This window comes from Acanthopagrus latus, chromosome 1 (assembly GCF_904848185.1).
Source record: "Acanthopagrus latus isolate v.2019 chromosome 1, fAcaLat1.1, whole genome shotgun sequence".
Taxonomy (NCBI): domain Eukaryota; kingdom Metazoa; phylum Chordata; class Actinopteri; order Spariformes; family Sparidae; genus Acanthopagrus; species Acanthopagrus latus.
Genome location: NC_051039.1, coordinates 27236804 through 27256495, shown reverse-complemented (window position 1 = coordinate 27256495; position 19692 = coordinate 27236804). Strand labels below are relative to the sequence as shown.

At 43.4% G+C, this 19692-nt stretch overlaps 1 protein-coding gene across 1 annotated transcript in view; it reads left to right on the top strand.

The window, feature by feature from the left end:
* The first annotated feature begins 18122 nt into the window (after window positions 1-18122).
* Window positions 18123-19692, top strand: part of maml3 (mastermind-like transcriptional coactivator 3) — a 102923-nt gene continuing 101353 nt past the window's right edge. The window contains exon 1 of the mRNA XM_037098667.1: window positions 18123-18497. Within this exon, the coding sequence (XP_036954562.1) occupies window positions 18123-18497 (375 nt within the window). The remainder of the gene's footprint in view (window positions 18498-19692) is intronic.

The following is a 19692-nucleotide window of genomic DNA, read 5'->3' as shown; positions in this document are numbered from 1 at the left end:
TGTATTTATCTACTGATGTTTTTTTAGGATTACGAGCGAAAAATTAACCCGATCGCCAGAATAAATGTCGGCACTGAACATTTCTGCAAACCACAGATATGTTGAAACTTTTCATTTCTTTAGGTTTAGTTTGATATTTTATGTTGTGACAACGCTGCGCTTATGATCTGGTTAGGCTTTGCACAAAAACCACTCAGTTAGGGTTCGGAAAAGACATCGTCTTGGCTTAAGTGACCTGGTTTTGTCACCACAAAGCAGGTAAGCCATGTCACACCTTCTCAAAAAAAAGAAAAAGAAAGAAAAAAAAAAAGAAAGGAGGTAGACTGTGTAAAAGTTGCAAAGAAAAACAATTAGGTGTAACTGATCTGAACTGTTACACTGTATGTCTAGCCAGCTCCAACAGGTGATGGTGTGTGAATGTTATTGTCACACACGTACAATACCATCACACTGTTTGTCTTTAGACTGTCTTTTGTTCCAGAAAGGGTCGCCGGCCCCAAACTAATAGAACAATCCTCCTTGTCCATGTGCACACGTGTGTGTGAGTGCAAACCTTTATAGATGGCGGCCATTTGTGATGCTAAATGAGTGTGTTGGCCTGTGTGTGTTTGTCCCGCCTTGTAGCTTTATCCATTGACTAATTGAATTGCTTTAAAATATTCAGCAGCTCGCGGGCAAACAAGGCATTTGAATGAGGATCAACGTTTTGTGTCATCATCGCTCTCTCTCTGTTCCTCACTGCTCCTCTCATTCAAAGTGGGCAGTGAACCTACACTGTTACCTATCTATCTATCTATCTATCTATCTATCTATCTATCTATCTATCTATCTATCTATCTATCTATCTATCTATCTATCTATCTATCTATCTATCTATCAGTCATTCTGTCATTTTGTCTGTCTGTCTGTCTGTCTGTCTGTCCTGTTCCACTAAAGTCCACTCCAGGCTTTGCAGGCAGCCACAAAAGGCTACAGTGTTAGTTTATGATCTTCACCATGCATGCCCCCCCCCCCCTTCACCTCCCCTCTCCTCTCCCTCTTTCTCCCTCACTCTATTCTTCCTGCCTCAATCTCATCCCACTCACACACCCATACACACACACATGCACACACACACACACACACACTCCTGTAAGAATACTTGAGCGAGGAGAGAAGTTGCCTGCACTCTGAACTGCCATTTCTTCTGACTGTCTGTGTGCCAGAAACCACAGGACAGGACAGAGCTGTAGATTCATCAGCTGTGGAGGACGGGGAGAGTCACCAGCCTCACCTGCTCCACCCGCCAGCCAGAGTAACACACCGACACTCCATGGCATTTATGAAACTGTACCAACCGAGCAGCACAGCGTGTTTATATCACATGGAAAACACACAGAACAAAGACGTATAAGACTTAAACTGTGAAGCAGCTAAATTATTTACAGGAGCAGGCTGTGTTAATTCACGTTGGTAGTTAGCAGTATTGTATGGATCCATCATATCCCTTGTGGATACAATAACTCACGGCCACAGTGCATCTTCACTACAGTGTGTTTACATGTGGCAGATTGTAGTCATGATTTTCGAGACGGTTCCCTTATAATGAACAATGTCGGAGCTGTTTTGACCAACACGTCTGCAATATGACTTACCCTATGTATTTTTGAGTCATATGTCAAACTGTTGACTGCCAGTGTTTGTAAATGGGGCTGCATTTGGAGTTAATTAAAGGGCTTCTTCCATAGAGTTGAGAGAAAGAAAAAGCGGAGGAAAAAAAAAAATACAGTCCAGATGCATGTTACAGCAGCCTGGAGGTTCTGACTTTTATCAGGGAATCAGACTGGAAACAAGCCTACACTGAAACAGCACAGTGGGCCGTGTTGGCGAGGCTTGTCGCTTAAGGTACCGGCCCAACAGTGACATGTGATCCTGGAAGTCCAGTTTGAGTGATAACCGCCACACACAGACAGTAGGTAGAAAAGTTTAATCGACAAAACCACTGTTTCCCTACGGTTTCCTGACATTTCTAGGTTATTTTAAGTTGAAATACTATCAGCTTTTCAGCAACACCGACCACCAACGATTGCCCGGCTCTCCACAGTCTCACCACACTCTTCTAGCCAAAGCATGCACTTCCAGGGCATTTTTGCCACGGCCACGCCTGTGTGGTGATGAGTCTCTGTGTGATTGGGCCTTAAAGTTCACCCAAAAATGAAAATTCAATCATAACTCACCCTCATGTTCAGTGAAGGTCAGGGGAAGTTTTGCAGTCCACAACACATTTCAAGAGCTTCACAGAAAAAAAGAGTTGCAGCATTCTCCTCGACAAAAGAAGTACCTGTAAAACGTAACTTGGATTATGCCAGACAAGCTGTCTCGAACCATTTTGTGTTTTTGTTGTCCACGTCCACTTCAGTTGTTTTGGAGAATGCTGTCAATTGCTGTGAAGCTCCAGAACCGTTTTTCTGGAGCACAGAACTTCTCTTCCCTACTTTCGTCGGCATGACGGTGAGTTGATGATGATCAAATTTTCATTTTTCGGCAACCGTTCCTTTAATCTGTCTTGGATTATTTTCATATTAAACTCTGATGGAATTATGTGCAGGATCCTCCTTCACAAACCTATTTTTAATAACACTTTGGCGCACGGAACATCCTCAGATGCCAGGGTTAGACTTAATAAGACATGTTTGATGAGCTGAAAAACTGCTCTGAGTGTCTCATTACTTGAAAAGGTGGAATTTTGAAAGTGTATAAATTCACACAGCACAGAGAAGAAAACTGCATTGAGGGCCCCCGGGGCTTAATCCACCCACCACTATTAGCTGCCTGCTGTAAAGTGCCTTCAACCAGGTAACACTTTACGTCCTGGCATGACTGAACCAATACTGATCTGTATATCAACTTGTGTTTAAGTATTTTTAGGCAGTGTGCATCCTGCTCAACAAAATATGTGCTCAGAAAGATACTCACAAACATACATTCACACATGTCACAACACAAATGCACACAAACACCTGTCTGTACAGAAAGACACATGCACACTTCCTCTCTCTGTGACTGGTGTCATCAGAAACTGATATTGAGCTGCCTGTATGCTTACTGGTAAGATCAGGGTGATGCTGTTGTGTCTCCCACCTATGTAAGCAGAAATACACTATACAGGTTTGTGCAAAGAAACTCAAACATGGAGTCAAGTGTTGATCATCACTCGAAAACTCATCACCTGACATCACAAGTCCTGCTGTTAAAACAAAACTGGAAGTTCGCTTAATATTATTAATTACATAGCAAAAGTCAACAAACCCTAACACTGAATGATTAATGATTAAGATGTTGAAGCCAGATGAAATATTTTACAGTGGCTCACTCAAAGATTTTAAATGTCTGTGGCATGTTGAAGACCGTTAGAATCACATCATTATCCACTTACAGGCTTTAAACCTGCAATTATTTATTTTTGGGACTCTGGGGGGACACAAATATAAGCTCTGAACATAATATTGACATATCATTAACTTTAAAGTTAAATGACAAACTAGTTAGCAAGTGCCTTATTTACATATCCAGCAGACATGTAGCAACGTTAGCATCTTTTGGATTCATCCAATGAATTTACCAATATTCACTCTCCATTTAGCATCATTGTTGGTTTCCACCAGAGAAAAATCCGACTGACTTTAGCTGCTAAACGCTCACTCTGTTCTTTGGTTGACTGTCTAGTTGCAAACCCCGTCTCACTGCTCTACACAGGCTGTGTGGCTCTTTATGCTACTTGGACTGACTTCCTCCTTTGCAGCCGTAATAATTCCTGACTGGACAAAACCAAAACACTGAGCTGAAATCTTAGGAGAACTGCACAGTAATGTGCTCCTTCACACACATTCATGTGATCTATTGTTATTACAAGTATATCGATCATCGATCATAACTGCCCAACTACATTTTTAGCTGGCAGCAGGGGTTAGCAGTTTACTCCTTTAGCCACATTTTTATCAGTTTCTCCACACATCCACCCACTTATCTCACAGTGAAGCACGCCTGGGCTGTCTGAGACTTTGAGAAGCACAAAAAACATAAAACCAATCAATTCACAGGTACATGGCTCTAAGACAAAGAAGGGATACTTTGTGACAACCATTCCTAAATATTTTGCACACATTGCTGAGCTTTTAAATGCAATGTACAGCACTGTGAAAAGGGATATTTTAAATCAAAAGGTCTGGATGAAAAAAATTTCCATAAGTGATTGATTCTCACATCAGAGCTACAGAGTCCACACCACCTTGTTTTTCTGTTTCTGCGTAGACAAAACAGTCTCAGTTAATTGTTCTCCTCGCCTTGCGTCACCATGACATGGCAAGAAAGTGTCAAATAACAGTCATTAAAGGATATTCACTGAGGGTTCGATGACTAAGTGTGTGTGTGTGTGTGTGTGTGTGTGTGTGTGTGTGTGTGTGTGTGTGTGTGTGTGTGTGTGTGTGTGTGTGCGCGTGTGTGCATGCGTGTGTGGTGGAGTTATTGACATCAGTCTGTGGTGGTGCCAATTCACCGACCTGTGTGCACACGGAATGTCTCGATGGTGTCATGAAGTCATAAAGGCACCCATGAAGTCATCAACTCATATTGTGATCTAAATTTAGATGTCAGCCCATCACAGCGTTATGTGTCAGTGTGTTGAGAGAGAGAGAGAGAGAGAGAGAGTGTGTGTGTGTGTGTGCGTGTCTTAAAGTGTAGTTGTTCTGATGTTGGCATTAATTCTTATATTAAGACTTGGTTTGGTGAAGCAGTTATCATTCAGTTACATATGTTGTTGCTGTTGGTCTTGTAAGTCTAGTAACATGTGCTTCCTCGTAGGTTTATGAGACATGAGTGTGTGGGTGTGTGTATGTACTTGAGTGTTTGTCTGTGTGTGTTTGTTTTCCATAAAATCCAATGTCACCGTATTGTTTATGGCAGCCATGTAATCCCCGTCGTTTCCATGGGTCCATCAGGATATCAGTCTCATATTCAAATAGCGCCCCGTGTTTATATTTATGCGTGTGCATGTGTGGTTGTAAGCTTTTGCAAAGATGTAGGCATGTGTGTGTTTTCGTGGATGTATGCAGGGTTAAGTAACTATAAACAGAGGAGACGTGTCAGTCATGATGGTGTGTGCATGTGTGCGTGCCTTTGTGTGTGTGTGTGTGTGTGTGTGTGTGTGTGTGTGTGTGTGTGTGTCTCCTTAGCCGGTGCATGCTACTTAAGAAATTAACATATTTTGAAAGGGAAGAAGATGTCGTTCCTTAATGAGAGAGGGCATATGCATCTCACTATGGCGTCATTAACATAATTACCCAGCATTCTTTGTGATCATGACACGCACATGTGGGTGATCATATGTGTGTGTGTTTGTAAGGTTTTACTGGGGAGATTATTTTTCTGCCTTTTTATTGTCATTAGCAGTCCACCCCCACGTTCTCTGTGTCTTCCCCCTCTCACACTTGTGTTTTCTCCATTAATAACTCCTCTTTTTTCCCGTCACCTCCACCTGATAATTATGTGTCTGTGTAACTGTAAATTAAGAAAATATCTTTGTCCCTTACCTCTAAAATCAGCATTTTTTCACTGGAGGCCTGGTGTCAAGCTGTTTTTCAAATCCTTTCTTTTTAGCTTCTCGCTCTTCTGAAAGAGCTGATGAGGCAGAAAACAATATGATTCTCCTCTTCCAGCCTTCACGGCGAGTGTGGTCACCACTTCTTGTTTCCCTGCCAGAGGTTTCAGACCGTCGCGGCACCGTGCACTGGGAGTAAACACTGCGGTAATGTGTGTATGTGTGGGTAACAATAGCATTCCTGTATGAAAAGCAGCAGTTATTGCAGCACATCAGAGTCTAATGCCAGGCCGTGGACACACTGAGGAGAGTGCATGCAGTATGCGCTCTCTCTCACACACACACACACACACACACGCTCATTTAATGTTCACTGGCTCATCATATTTTCAAATAATATACTTTTTGGCTCAAGTTCATTTCTGAGGGATTTAGATTTCTTTCTCCACTAAATCTTCTCTCTATTTCCCATGAGATCATGAGCAGCATGAAGTGAGACATCAAACTTAAATGAGACCTGCTGGTGGTCTATAATGGTAAAGAAGAACAGAGTCTGAGTGATGGATTGTGCACATCTTCGGTTTCAACAGCTACTGTCCTGGGGAGGCTAAAGAGAGACACATTTGCAAACACAATATACCTGGCTTCGCACAGTAGCCTACATTCACTGACAATCTGCAGGATCGTGATATTCAAGTCCTAACTGCAGATTTTAGAGCTAATGTGTGAGTCCAATAACATGTTTATCAGCCCTGTTGGCGTTGTTGTTTTCTTTGTGAATTCCAGCTCAACTAAAAATGCTGATATATGAGTAATGTGTTTTCATGTGATGTGTATCCATTTTTGAATATCACTGCCTGCTTGTACAGCCTAGTTTTCGCGTTTGCTCTGGAAAGTACGTTTCTGTTTGAAAATGGTAAAACAGTAATTGTGAGGGTGAGTTGTGCGGAAGCTATTTCTGGGTTGCAATTTATTGTCTACTGTAGACCCAACATGCCTGGACATGCGTCCCATTAATTGGCAATGGTTTCACATCACAAATGACTTAAAAAAACAACAACACAGAAATGAGGATGTGGACAGTGACAGTTTATAGGTACAGGTTAGTAATACAGGCAACTCAGAGGCATCCTACAAAAGGTCAAGTAATTTTAGCACAATGGCTAGCCAGTGAGATAGCTACACTGTTTCATGTTATGCAACCAATTGATCATCATAACAATAGGACTGTTGCATTTCGACAAATCACAAACATGTTCATACATGAGGACTTCACAGGCCTTGGGGCTCTATCATAAGCTTGTCGCAAAGCAGCGCACAGAACAGCGTAAGTGTCATTGTTTGTTTCAGACTGGTGACACTGTCATTGTCACGCCCAGAGGCCACGTTTGTGTCAGTAGAAGATGCACCTGTGCCTACCTGTGTGCCCCCTCATCCAGTTGGTCTTAAATTGTGGTGTAGTCAGGCACACTGATGGCGGATTGCTATCTTCAAGCAGCAGAAAGTGACTGCGCCACAGACCATCAGTCTCTTTCCTGCTATTTAAAGAGCGCATTAGATGCACCTACACAGGTGGGTTCACACTATTCACACACTCTGATTATCCACCATTTAACCAGCAGAATGGATGTGGACATGCCCTAAATGCCCTTATTTTGTAAACCTTTATTATTTACCTATATTTGAGCAGAGAGCTAAGATTAAATGGTACACCATTTTCCTAATCAATTAAAATGTTTGTAATTACTTTGTTGAGCTCCTCGGCTTTTCATTAGTGCTATCCCAGGTGTAAACGAACTGTGAAGACACTGGTTCAAGGATAGCTGTTTTGAAACTCAAAGTTTGGCAGTATGGCTGCCACCATCTTGATTTTTTTGTAGCCAAAAGTGACACATTCGCACAAGAGGGTAGACAGAGGATACCGGGATTGGATTAGATCTCATTTCGCATAGCCAGACCTATCTCCACAGCGCTATGTCAGCGGAAGAAGGAAAAAAAGATCTGGCTTGTTTGTAATAATTTGTATTTCTAGATCCCTGCAAAAGAAGAGGTAAGAGCTGCTGGCTTGTTAAGGTTCTCACTGTCTCACTGCAACCAGATAAGGGTTAGAAATACTTGCCATATTCAGCGTGTAGGTTGCCAGCTCAAATCTCGTTGTTGTTCTTTCCTGTAGCGAAAGGATTTTGAAAATGGTAACGTGCTAATAGCGGTAGGAGGAGAATGAAAATGAAAAAACTGAAATAGTCTCCAAAGGGCAGGCTTTATTCTAACAGTGTACATACAGTGAGTCAGATGACTGGATCTGACTGAGAACCTGTGGACACATTAGAACAACTTAACATTTAGGTAGCCACACCTTCAAGCCGACCCTGCTTTATCATGTATCTTACTCTAAATGGGACCATGATTAAAAAAGTTACCAAGGAAGGGAACCTCATCAGGAAACTGTTGACTGAGATAATGAATCAAGTGAGCCGTAGGGTCACCCCCACGCTGGCCCAGAGAAAGTATGCAAGTTTCAGGCACTTCAGCAGTGGCCTCACTTTTCAAACTCCATTAATACTTTATACAATCAGTGGGCCATCCACAGGTGAAAATGGACCGACTTCTTGACTGACGGAACAAAGTGGAAACATAACACACTACAGTATTTCAAACTTTACCTGCATTTGAGTGTACATTTGGAACAGGATGGGAAAAACTGGGTGTGGACAGAGAACGAGCGACTGTGTCCACATCCTCACCAACTACTATCAGTGTGCCCTTGAGCAAGGTTGCCTCTCACATCCGTCTGTCCTCCCTCCTCCTTTTATTCCTCTATTTCCCACCCCTCCTCCTTCCTTCCACCCAATCCTCTGGCCTCCCTGTGGCTCATCAATATATCAACCACCCTGATTCTCTCTTTATCTCGCTCTCGGAGGCACTGCTGCGTACATTAAATATTTAGAGACAGACGGTCTAGTGCAACAGCCCGGCAACCTCTCCACTGTGTGTGTGTGAGAGAGAGAGAGAGAGAGAGAGAGAGAGAGAAAGAGAGAGGCAGTTTAAGCCTGCTCTCTTTCTCTTTCTCTCTGCCACTCCAGGGAGGGGAGTCTCCGGAAGAGCCCGACGGGTAGGAGAGCCCCACTCTTCCCGTGGGTATCACTGTGCGCGTGTCGGGGGTCATCACAGGGTGAACAGTGTGGTCTGAATGTCAAAACGCTGTGGAAGTCGATGTGGTGAGCGCAGAGGAAGACAGGAAAAGGCCACATGGAAAAATAAGAGGAGGAGGAGATGTGTGGTGTCAGTGTGGGAGGAAATCGTCAAATTAGGTTAAGCACATTTTTCTTTTTGTCTTTGTGGATGTTTGTGTTGGTCGGATTCTGTTTGATTGGTTTATGATGTAACAAAGAGAGCAACACGCAGCCAGGCAGATACACACAGCCTTGTTTGCCCTGTTGATTTTTTTTTTTTTTTTTACTCAATACTTCCTTCCAGCCCTCAGTGTGTTTCTACGTGTGTGTGTGTGTGTGTGTGTGTGTGTGTGGTTCCCTACCTTTGTGTAAACTCATTCTTTACCTCCCACACTTGAAGTCGTGAGCAGACAAACCGGCATGACAGTGAGAAAAGGAACGAAATGCGTCTCTGGCTTGTTGGAGAGCAAACAACAAATGAGCTTTTGTGTGAGTGCACTGCGCAGAGGCAGATCCAGTGAAAACAGCTATTAACATCTCTTAATAATCACTTTAACTCCTCAGAAACAACTCTCCTCTTTAATAAGGATCACTGGCTAACTGCAAGTGTTAAATCCATCCGCGGCACCATTATACTGTCACGCAGTGTAGCATAGGCATACACTATCCCAAAACATCACGGAGAGCTCGGGCTGGAGCTTTTTTTATGGGGGGAAACCCGTAGTTTAACTTGTGACAATGTCTGTTTTAGAGTCAGAATACAATTGGACACTCCCCCGCTCCAAAATCTTACAAACATCCACAACCACCCACTCCCACAGTGTCAGTGCTGACAACTAAAATGGATGGAAAGTAAAACCATCTCACTTTGAGCAAAATCTGTCAGTATTATTGTAGCAGAGAAGGCGAAGAAACAGAGAGGACACATACTAGAGAAGCACATACTTGAGAATGTGGTTCATTTGTGTGTGTGTGTGTGTGTGTGCGCACGCGTGTGAGAGAGAGGGAGAGAGAGGGAGAGAGAGGGAGAGAGAGTGAGTAAAACAACATTCCAGTCATTCCTGAAGCACTAAACCAGCAGTACCAGAGAGCCCGTTACAGCCACACACACGGACACACATACACACACACGTCTATGGACACACAGCTGAGTCTCTTTATCACACTGTGCCTGCAGAGCGAGCTGGTGGATGTGACGCAAAGTGGTGGTCATAGTTTGTGGTGCTCAGGGGAGTAAAGAGGAAGTTACAGTGATAAATCAGACCAAAGGCGAATATTTGCAAAACATGATTCCATGTTTTTTCATCTTAAATCTGAACAGAATGCAAAGCAAATGAAGACAATCAAATGGTTGCTCTGATTAAAAGCACTTTTCAGTCGCTGTCCAACCCAATGGAAGATGACACACATTTTTGGTTTCCTTCCCATCACTGATTGTCATTTGGGGAGTTGCAGATCCCACTGATTAATAAGATTGGAAACTACTTTGTAAACATGTTTGTCACTGAAAAAGCTAAGCATATCTCTCATTAGGGAATTGCCCAAAGCTGATTTGATCACATGTAGAAATCAAAATAGTGCAGCATAAGCCATCCAATAAGAGCAAATCAATTATAAAACTGAAAAGCTAGCGATGTGGTTGTTGGATTATAATGTCCACTGGACATTCAGTCCTTCCAACAGTTTAGTCATGTCATCCGCTTTATCCCTTTTTCAAAGGGTCGCAGGGTTTGGGCTGGAGTCAATCCCAGCTGTCTCCGGGCGAAGGCAGGGTACACCGTGGACAAGTTACCATCATCGCAAGGTCCTCAGGAGCAACATGGGGTTCAGTATCTTGCTCAAGGACTTGCACCTCAGCTCAGAGGAGCCGAGCCATCCCTGTGTGCCTTGCTGTAGTTGGTTGCTGGAGTGCTGCCCAGTCCTGCTCGACCAACTACCACAGATCCGACCAGCATTCTGTGACACAGCCAAGATTCTCCTTACAGTACCCTCTACTTCCTTCAAGTCCTCACCTCAGTGCCTGCCTGGGAGACTTCTGGATCCTAGGACTGCCTGTATTGCCGCACCTCCCTCACTCTGGCAACCTTGAACTCCTCACTAAGGCTGTTAAAGGGGAGAGTCAGCTTGTTACTGTTGCCATAGAGGGCTGCCGCTCAGGCTTCTTGGTAATCTCAAACAATTTTGGAGGTGACAGCTTATCCTCCTCTCAAACCCTTCGACTGAAGACAGTGGGAATTCATACACCAGCAGTGACCACAATATCCTGGGTAGGATGCCATGCTGGTATATCTACGATTTGAATTTTCCCGGTAGTCCAGTTTCATCAACAGTTGTCAGCCCTCGCTTAACTTGTCGGTAAGTTGCCCGATGGAGGCTGCATCCATTCCGAGACAAGTTGTTTTAGTCTGAAACTGATGGGATTTGAGTACCTCCAAGAGAAAAGTGGAACTGGACAATAACCTTCCTTCTCTTCAGTTCTATGGACCTGGATTTTTAATAGTTTAAAGCACATTAAAGCCCAAATGACTAACCTACACAAGCCCTGAAGGATCCATCTGCTTCCTGGGACCTTCCTGGTTACTGTCAGGTCATCCACAAAAGCTCTGATGGGGGGCTGCCAGACATCAGACTTGGTTACTGGATCAAGGTCTAACTGTAGTGCTGCCAGGTCATCTTTTCCTTCTCTTGCCTCTCGGATTAGCTGTGTTACCCCTGGAATTCTGCCTTTCTGCACAGAGTTGTTGATGTTCTGGTTCTTGAGGAGGTCCTCTGTCAGGTGTTAGGAAACGATACTGAAAAATATCTTCCACTCGACACTGAGCAGGCAGATGGTCCTAAACTGCTCGACGTTGGCTGAGTTCTCCTCCGCTGGACCCACACATCTTATGCAAATCTCAATGACCTTACAAGTTCATAGCACCGAGTACAATTTCACAGAGTCACTAATGTGTTTGACAGCCAATATTTTCCTCAACACCATAGTTAACAGTGAGTGAACAGTCAACTGGGATTTCAGACACTTATCATTTTGCATCATTACTTACAGGTGTAGAGTCACACAACATTATATTTTACATCTATAAATTGTGGAGCTTTGCGTTGTCGAATTGCACAAATTATTGACACAATTCACATTTTCAATCAGTTAGGAAAATGTTTGAGGGCACTGTATAGTATATACATTTCAGACAAAAAAAGTGAATGTATTGTTTAGCAGCTGTTCTATTGCCTATGACATCTGTAATGTCAAAATTACAACTGACATGAATTTTCCAACTGATCATAACACAATCGGCTACCCTTTGAACTGTCACAAAATAGAACAAAATAAAGATGTTTCAAGAAAGTAGTTTGGAAGGAATAAACTAGTCTTTGCAAAGCTTCGTTTTAACAGAAGTTGGCAGAATCTTCCTTAAGAAGAAGAAGAAGTAGAAGAAGAAATATTTGTTATCCCCTCACTGGTCAACATGCGTGGCATGGGAATATCCAGAAAGATGGCGGTACCGGAAACAGCTTTTTCTGTCTTTTTTCTCTCAAAGCTGTTGGCTGTCTCAAAATGTTAGTAAGATACCTCTGGACTATTGGAAAAGGTGTTTCCATACACCATGAAGCTCATTCATTATTTTCCAAAAAAGGGGGAAAAGTGAATATAAACTTAGTTTGTTTTCTCAAAATGTTGGCATTTTGTCAACCTTTTCTAATGTGATACTTAAAAATGTGCATACAAATACAAAATGGCTACTGTTGCCTATGCATTTTGGTGTCTCTATTATTTAGCAAAAAATGGTTTTGTTAAGAAGTAAGCACCTGTCTCTATCATTTTTAAGATTATAAAGATTAAGAGTGGACTTTGTATTCTTTCAAGAATACCAACTGAGTGATGAATTTTCCCTGGATGTTCATCAAATTGATCACCTTATCATTTTCAGACAGCGAGATTCAGCAGTAAGTTCATTCGTAACCAAATGACTGACAGCTGATGGTTAATTAAAGTTAAATCAAAATTCTGTGATATCCTTTTAATCATTTTAACACTTTTTTAAGCTTAAACCTTAAACGCTCTGAATCTGGTGCTCAAGGCTGTGACTCACCCATCTGTCAGTCTGTGAAGCTAACGTTAGCTTTAGGTACTAATTACAGAGCTGTGAGGGGTTAGAAGCCACATATGAAAACTTGTCAGAACAAACTCACCAGCAGTTTGTCAGTATCATGAGTGGATAACTAAGTTGCAGTTAATAATTTGCAGAGCTACTACATCAACTTATCTGACAATCTATAGGTTAATAGACATAACATGTGTCCCTCTGCTTGTGGTCAAATAGCCCGGTGTTACAGTGTTTGTTTCAGACTCAATCATAAAACTCATTGGTAGAAGAATGAACTATTGAATTTCAATTCAAAATCTGTGATGCACTCTCTCAGCCAAAGATCACTCTCCACTAAGGTGTGGTGCACTATCAGCATGTAAAAAGAAGCAGCAGCAAGTTATTTGAGCCAGTATTTTGCCCAGGGCCAGTGGAGACATCTCCTTGCTCAACCCAGAACAACAACAAGTGAACCAAAGCCTTTTCTCCATCTACAAAGCAGAGAGAAAGCCAAGATGTTCTGAGAAAATCCTCATGGCTTCAGGTCAGGCAGAAAGGGGATGATGAAACAGTCAGAAACAGTGTTGTAAAATGTTGCTTCGGCCACTGTTATTCTGTCCATGCCATTGTCATGTCCCTGTTATGCATTCTTATATTTCTATGTTTGTGGTTTTAGCATTGGCCCGATCACAGTTGTGATGACACAGTGTCTTCAGTACAATGCTAATATTTTCTTGGATGTTTGATTAATCAAGTTTTCTTTTTTGTACAAAAAAGACCCCCTTCATTCCCCTTCGTTCAGCTATAACTACTGGTGACCTCTTAGTTCTTTCTCTGTTTACTTCAGAGTAACCACTGATGCTGTTCCCTTCCTGTACTCCACAAGATGTTTCCCTGGAAAGAGCTCCAGGGCTCAGTGAGAACATGGTGGAAACAAGAATGTAAAAGTTCACCAACAACACTGAATAACTTGAATCATCAAAAGATATCCACAAATGGGACGTTTACACAAATTACTGGAAGAGTTTTGTTCAGGTAACAGCTCGTTTAACACTCTACCTTAAAAATGCTCATAGCTTGATTGATTCAGCAGTGGTGTGACAAGTTACAGAACATCAGTTGTGGCGTGGTGTTTGTGTGATTCCATCCACCTGTTTTTCGTGCATTTTCAGTGTGCACATAGAAATGAAAAAATTACAAAAAAAGTTATTTGGTTTAGCTGAGGCTGAAAATTTAATGTATCAATGAAAGCTAAAACAAGCAAAGTGCAATGGAAACAGACTTAAATCATGTAAATCATGACGCACATGAAACACGTGGCTGAAGTGACCACTGAAGCAACTGCTCCACTGGAGAGATTAAAATGTAGGCCGACAAAAAATCAGATCTATGTGGAGTGATGAGGAAACTGCAACCTAACTCAAATGAGAACATACAAAAGGCATATTTCCCACTGCTTTTGCTCATTTGAGCTTTGACAGGTGCAGCTTTTATCAGGACTACATCCAAAAGTCCAGGCCTCACCACTCTGGCAGACTCACAGACTTTGTGTGCAGGTTCCTGCGACTGCTCAGGACTGTCTGGACTCACAGTTCATCCATTCCACAAGGGCCCTGAGGCCACTTTAAGTGACTACACTTGGAGCGCAGGTTGAACTGAACTATACTGATTTAATTGCCCTAATTAATTGCAATATGGTTGTGTTGTTTTAGTTGAAATGTGACTTAAAAAAACTAGGGAATTTGACCTTGCCAACCCAGCCAAGCATCAAGCAAGTGAAGCAAGACAAGACATTTACTTAGCAAGGCAGCTAATATTACTCTTCTATTGATGGTCCAAAGCTCCTGTAATAGCGGTGTAAACACATACATTAGGTGGCGGTGCTCCGAGCAGAGTCAGCTAGCAGAGCTAAGTTGAAGCGACACTCCACAACATTTACAGGTTGCCCTCAACTCCAGAAATTACAGAGAAATGATGCAGGACATCCGGAGGACATCAAAGTGAAAGCCAGAATTTTTTCTGGAACAAGTGACCAGGACAGAGTTGATGTGACCGAGAGTCCATTCACCCTAATACACGTCACTGTAACATTAAAATGATTTTGGAATTGTTATATAATGTTACTTTAAAAATGTCCCTAAACTTGGATGGAACCTTGGCTTGTGATGGTGGTTCCCAAACTGGGATCAGGAGATCTCGTGGGTCACATGAGATAATGGCCCGAGCAGGAAACAAGATAAAAGAGTTCTCCAAACTTTGTTCAACTCTCAAGAACTATACAGTTTATCCTTTCAGTCCTCTAGAATTGATTCAAATTTTAAAGATCTTACTAGTGGGAGTTCAGTGTTCACAACTTACAGACATGGAACCTATGACGAGGGGTTACAAGGAGGTTTTCCTTCATGGTAACAACCAAAAAAATTTTGAAACCACTGGTGTATGATATCAAAGTGAGAGCTTACAAACACTGGTTTTCACACAAGAATCACCTCATTAATCTTTTAATACTGAAACTGGGAACAGATCAGGAATAAAACCTAATGGAGTGGAGGAACAGACACATGCTGTCGATCTTTGAATTGCCATGTAGACTGTGTGACTGTGTGAGTGTGTGTACTGTATATGAGCAGGAGCGTGTGCGTGTGGGTGTGTGTGTGTGTGTTCAGGTCCATATCTCTGTTGGTCTAGTGTGTGAGGGGGGATGAATGGCTGCATGTGTGAGTACATGAGTGTGTGTTGGTGGGATGGTTCGAAAGAGACAAGGGAGCACATATGGCCTGAACAGTCGGGGATGGAACTCAGAACTCCCACATGACATGGCAGATAAAAATAAAATGGGAGAGACACACACACACACACACACACACACACACACACACACTGAGGGAGGGAGAGAGAGAGAGAGAGAGAGAGAGAGAGAGAGAGAGAAGTGACCTCACTGCCACATTACCTTGAATTAAACCACGTGTGTTTATGAGGATAAGATTAAGCGCGTTTGTGTGTGTGCATGCTTGTGATTATTTTTGGCATTGACTGGTGATTGGGAAGAGGAGTGTCATGCAATGTAGAAGTACCTGTGATTCACAACATTACTGTGTATTACAAAAAAAAAATCATCTGTCACATGTTTGCTGCGCTGAAGATCATATTTTCATTGGAAACTTAAATGTTTCATCCTGGTTAGGAGGCTGTGACTGATATGACTGTCGTAGAGACCAAGCAGGACTTTACAAGGGCTCGCATTTGAAATGAACAGAAAAACACAATATTTCTTATTTCCTTTTCTTTTTGTTGCACCTCACTGTGGCAGGAGTATTTTTTAACAGCTATTATTAACGCATAATGGTTCTGTACTTCTCTTTATTATTGAGCGCTTTAAATGGAACTGAAACCTATTCGACTGCTGAACCTTTTGTAGGTCGTGCACAAAACAAAAATCACCTAAATGCCTCAGTCTGTGTAACACTGCCCTAGTTTGTGTCTACATAGTCTGTTTTTTTTGTTGTTGTTTATTTTTTCTAAATAAAACTAAATTCTTCTTCACAAAAACAGACTTCTGCTGGAGTTTGAGCACCTGTTAACTCTTTATTTGGTCACCACTGTATTTTAGGCCTTAAACAACTGCAAAGGAACACAAGTAGTTTTGGATCTCATTTGAAGAATGTGCATTTTCAAATCCCTCATACAGCTAATGAAACAAACTAATCCATGTTGTGTTTTTCTCTGGTGGAAAATGTGTAAATGAACAAGAATCTTGAATATGTTTTAGGAAGCTATAGCCCTCGGCTGCTCACCCATGTGTTAAGAACTTACACACTAACATAAAACAGACTGTGTATTATTCACTGTTATGAACTCTACACACAGCGGCAGATGATGTATTATCATGAAACCATGCATTTCACCCAAACAACGCATCACATGAGCAGGCCAACCAATAACCTGAATCGAACATCGGTTATCGGCACATAATAAATTTGGTGTCATTATTATGAAATGGTCTAAGCTATGAGTCATCATGCACAAAGTATCACAGGACACATAAAGAATGCTCACATCCTTCCTCTATTTTGTCTTGTTTTTGTTCTTTCACAATTCTGATAATATGACAAGAAATACGAAGAAAGAAATGATCTCATTACATATGGACTGAGATGCTGATTTGTGCTTGTAGCTGTGCATGTCACTGAATGTATACTGACGCTTGATGAGTTGCACTGCATTTCATTACTTTTACATCAAGGTGCAGGTCTGAAAATGTAGTTTGGGACACTTCTACACACAACAGTAGTAACCTGTAAAGAAAGGTAGTTCAGGTTTGAGTTACAGTGTAACTCATGGGACCAGTCCGCTCCTCTCCGGGATGCACTGTGGACTCCACCCCTGGTTTTCTTTGTGTCCATCAGCGGGCTCCTCACAGCCTCTAGCTGGTTTTTACTCAACTCCTGTCCTGATATCACTCCGCTGGCATGGTGGAGAAGCGGACCTGATTATTGTGATGGTGGCAGGCGGCAGTCACTGACTACAGACTTCCGCCACAGCTTCCCATATCCGCGTTTTGCGCCGTATGGGCTACTCGAGTTGCCTCACAACCGGACTACCGAGGGCGCTTGTGCTCTTCCCCCCAACTAAACAACATCTTCACCGGGATTTCTTTCAAACCAAAAACATATGAGATGCAAGTTCACTGGGAAACTCCGGAGCCCGTTCGGTTCAGGCAGCAAAACTTTTTCTCAAAGGACAACACGGTGAGACGGCGAGTGGACTGTTGCTGCCGCTGCAGCTGCTGGCCCTCCGCGGGACGGGTTGTGTGTATATGACCGGAGAGTGCCTGCTAACGCTCAGACCTTCACCGTATTGTTGTTGTTTTTTTCCAGCCGAGTTGTTGTGAGCAGCGTGGCAGCGGCTTTATTGTTGAATTCAGTTAGGGGCTGGCTCCGCTCTCACTCGGGCTGGGTGTTATTTGTGTTGTCGGGAGCGGTTTGTTTGGAAACAGAGCCGAGGAGGGAAGAAGAGACGGTCACTCGCGAGCCCCTCGCCGCACGACTGCTCGGCTCACAGCCCTTTAAACCTCCCCGCTTTCCGCTCGCTTCGGCGGCTGCTCCCGGTCGTATCTTCCGCCCGCTGCCCGGCTGCTTGGGACCCTTCGCCGGGGAAGACAGAGCGGCAGAGGACACTAGGTGGTGGAGGTGGAGGTGGCCGGAGTAGGAGGAGGAGGTGGTGGTGGCGGTGGCGGCGAGCTTGACGGGGAGAAAAGTTCTTCCAAAATAGCAGCCACTCGGCCCAGTGATGGGGGACTTCGCCTCCCCCGCTGCCGGACCCAACGGCAGTATCTGCATCAACAACAGCATGAACCCGGCCGCCGGGAGCGTGGTGCCCGCCGGGGCGGTGGGCATAACTAAGCACAGCACGGTGGTGGAGAGGCTGAGGCAGCGGATAGAGGGCTGCCGGAGACACCACGTCAACTGCGAGAACAGGTACCAGCAAGCCCACGCCGAGCAGCTAGAGATAGAGCGGAGAGAGACGGTCAGCCTGTACCAGCGGAGTCTGGAGCAGAGGGCCAAGAAGTCGACCGGCGGCAGCAGCAGCAAGCAGCCGCAGAGCAAGCAGCCGGACCCGGACTCTGCCTCCTCCACGGAACAGAGGAATAACACGCTCATAGCGGTAAGGACGAGCTCTCAATCACGGCCAAGACTGCCCCGAGACGCCCGCTCACTCACACACGAAAACACCACACACTCAATATACAGTCCCTCTTTCGTTTCCCCCTCCATCTCTCTGTCCCCAAGAATCTTTGCCCCCCATCAAGCTGCAAGCTGCACTACTACTACTACTTGTTCACTACTGTGAAAACTTGTTGAAAACACGTTCGCTGAGCGCTGGCAATTGCTTTGCAAACACACACTTCACTTTTTCAAACCAGAGTGCCAACTAGTGCTTTTGTTTACAAAGAAACCCAGGCCCTCATGGAGAAAACAAGCTGCTAGGGCTTGAATGCTGCAGGATTTGGAAATGACAAGCCTGACAGCGAATATTTGATCTTTTTGCAAGATCAGTGCTGCTTTCTTCTCAAAGGAGGGTTGAAAGTGTGGAAGGCACAGCTAATTGTCAAGTTAAGATTTTCACCTCAGGAACTTTTAACCAACTTCTGGAGGATTGCTGCCTCTTTTCTTGTGCACGAAAAACAACTTCTCCTTTCTTGTTCTTTGTTTTTGTGTGCAGATTGTTCTGCAAGACAGGCAGCGCTCACATTGCAACATTGCTTCCTTGCTCTCAGCAGCAGCAGCAGCAGCTTGTGCTTCGGCCCCTTCTGTAACCTTTGTAACATAGTCACAAAATCAGCAGTCTCCATAATGTTGGAAACACCTAATGACAGCCGCCTCCTCGCAACATGTGTCTTGCCATCAGGCATGAAAGTTGTATCAGGCGGCTGCCACATAACATTTGTCTGTACTGTAGGTAACTTTTGGAGACTCATTCATAATTTACACAAAATACAGTGATCGCATGACACATCACAGAAGGAGGCTTTTCCCAGAAAACTGCATGTCTTTTTTGAAATAATGCAGTGGTGCTTGAGGAAATATAAACTCACAGCAGATTTTACAGGGAATGCTACAATGATTTCCTGTTGGTAGGGGGCAGTGGTATCATATGGAAGATCCTTGTGTTTCTTATAGCTGTCATGAGGATCTTTGTTTAGAGGTTTTATTGAAGAGCAGGTCAGATCATTAAATGATCACATTTGTAATTTGCAAAGAAAATGTTCAGATTTTTGCCCATTGTCGCTCGCATGTCTGAGATGGAGACAGACACGGTCGAACTGCATGTAGTGTCCCCTGTTCGCACCACATCTCTT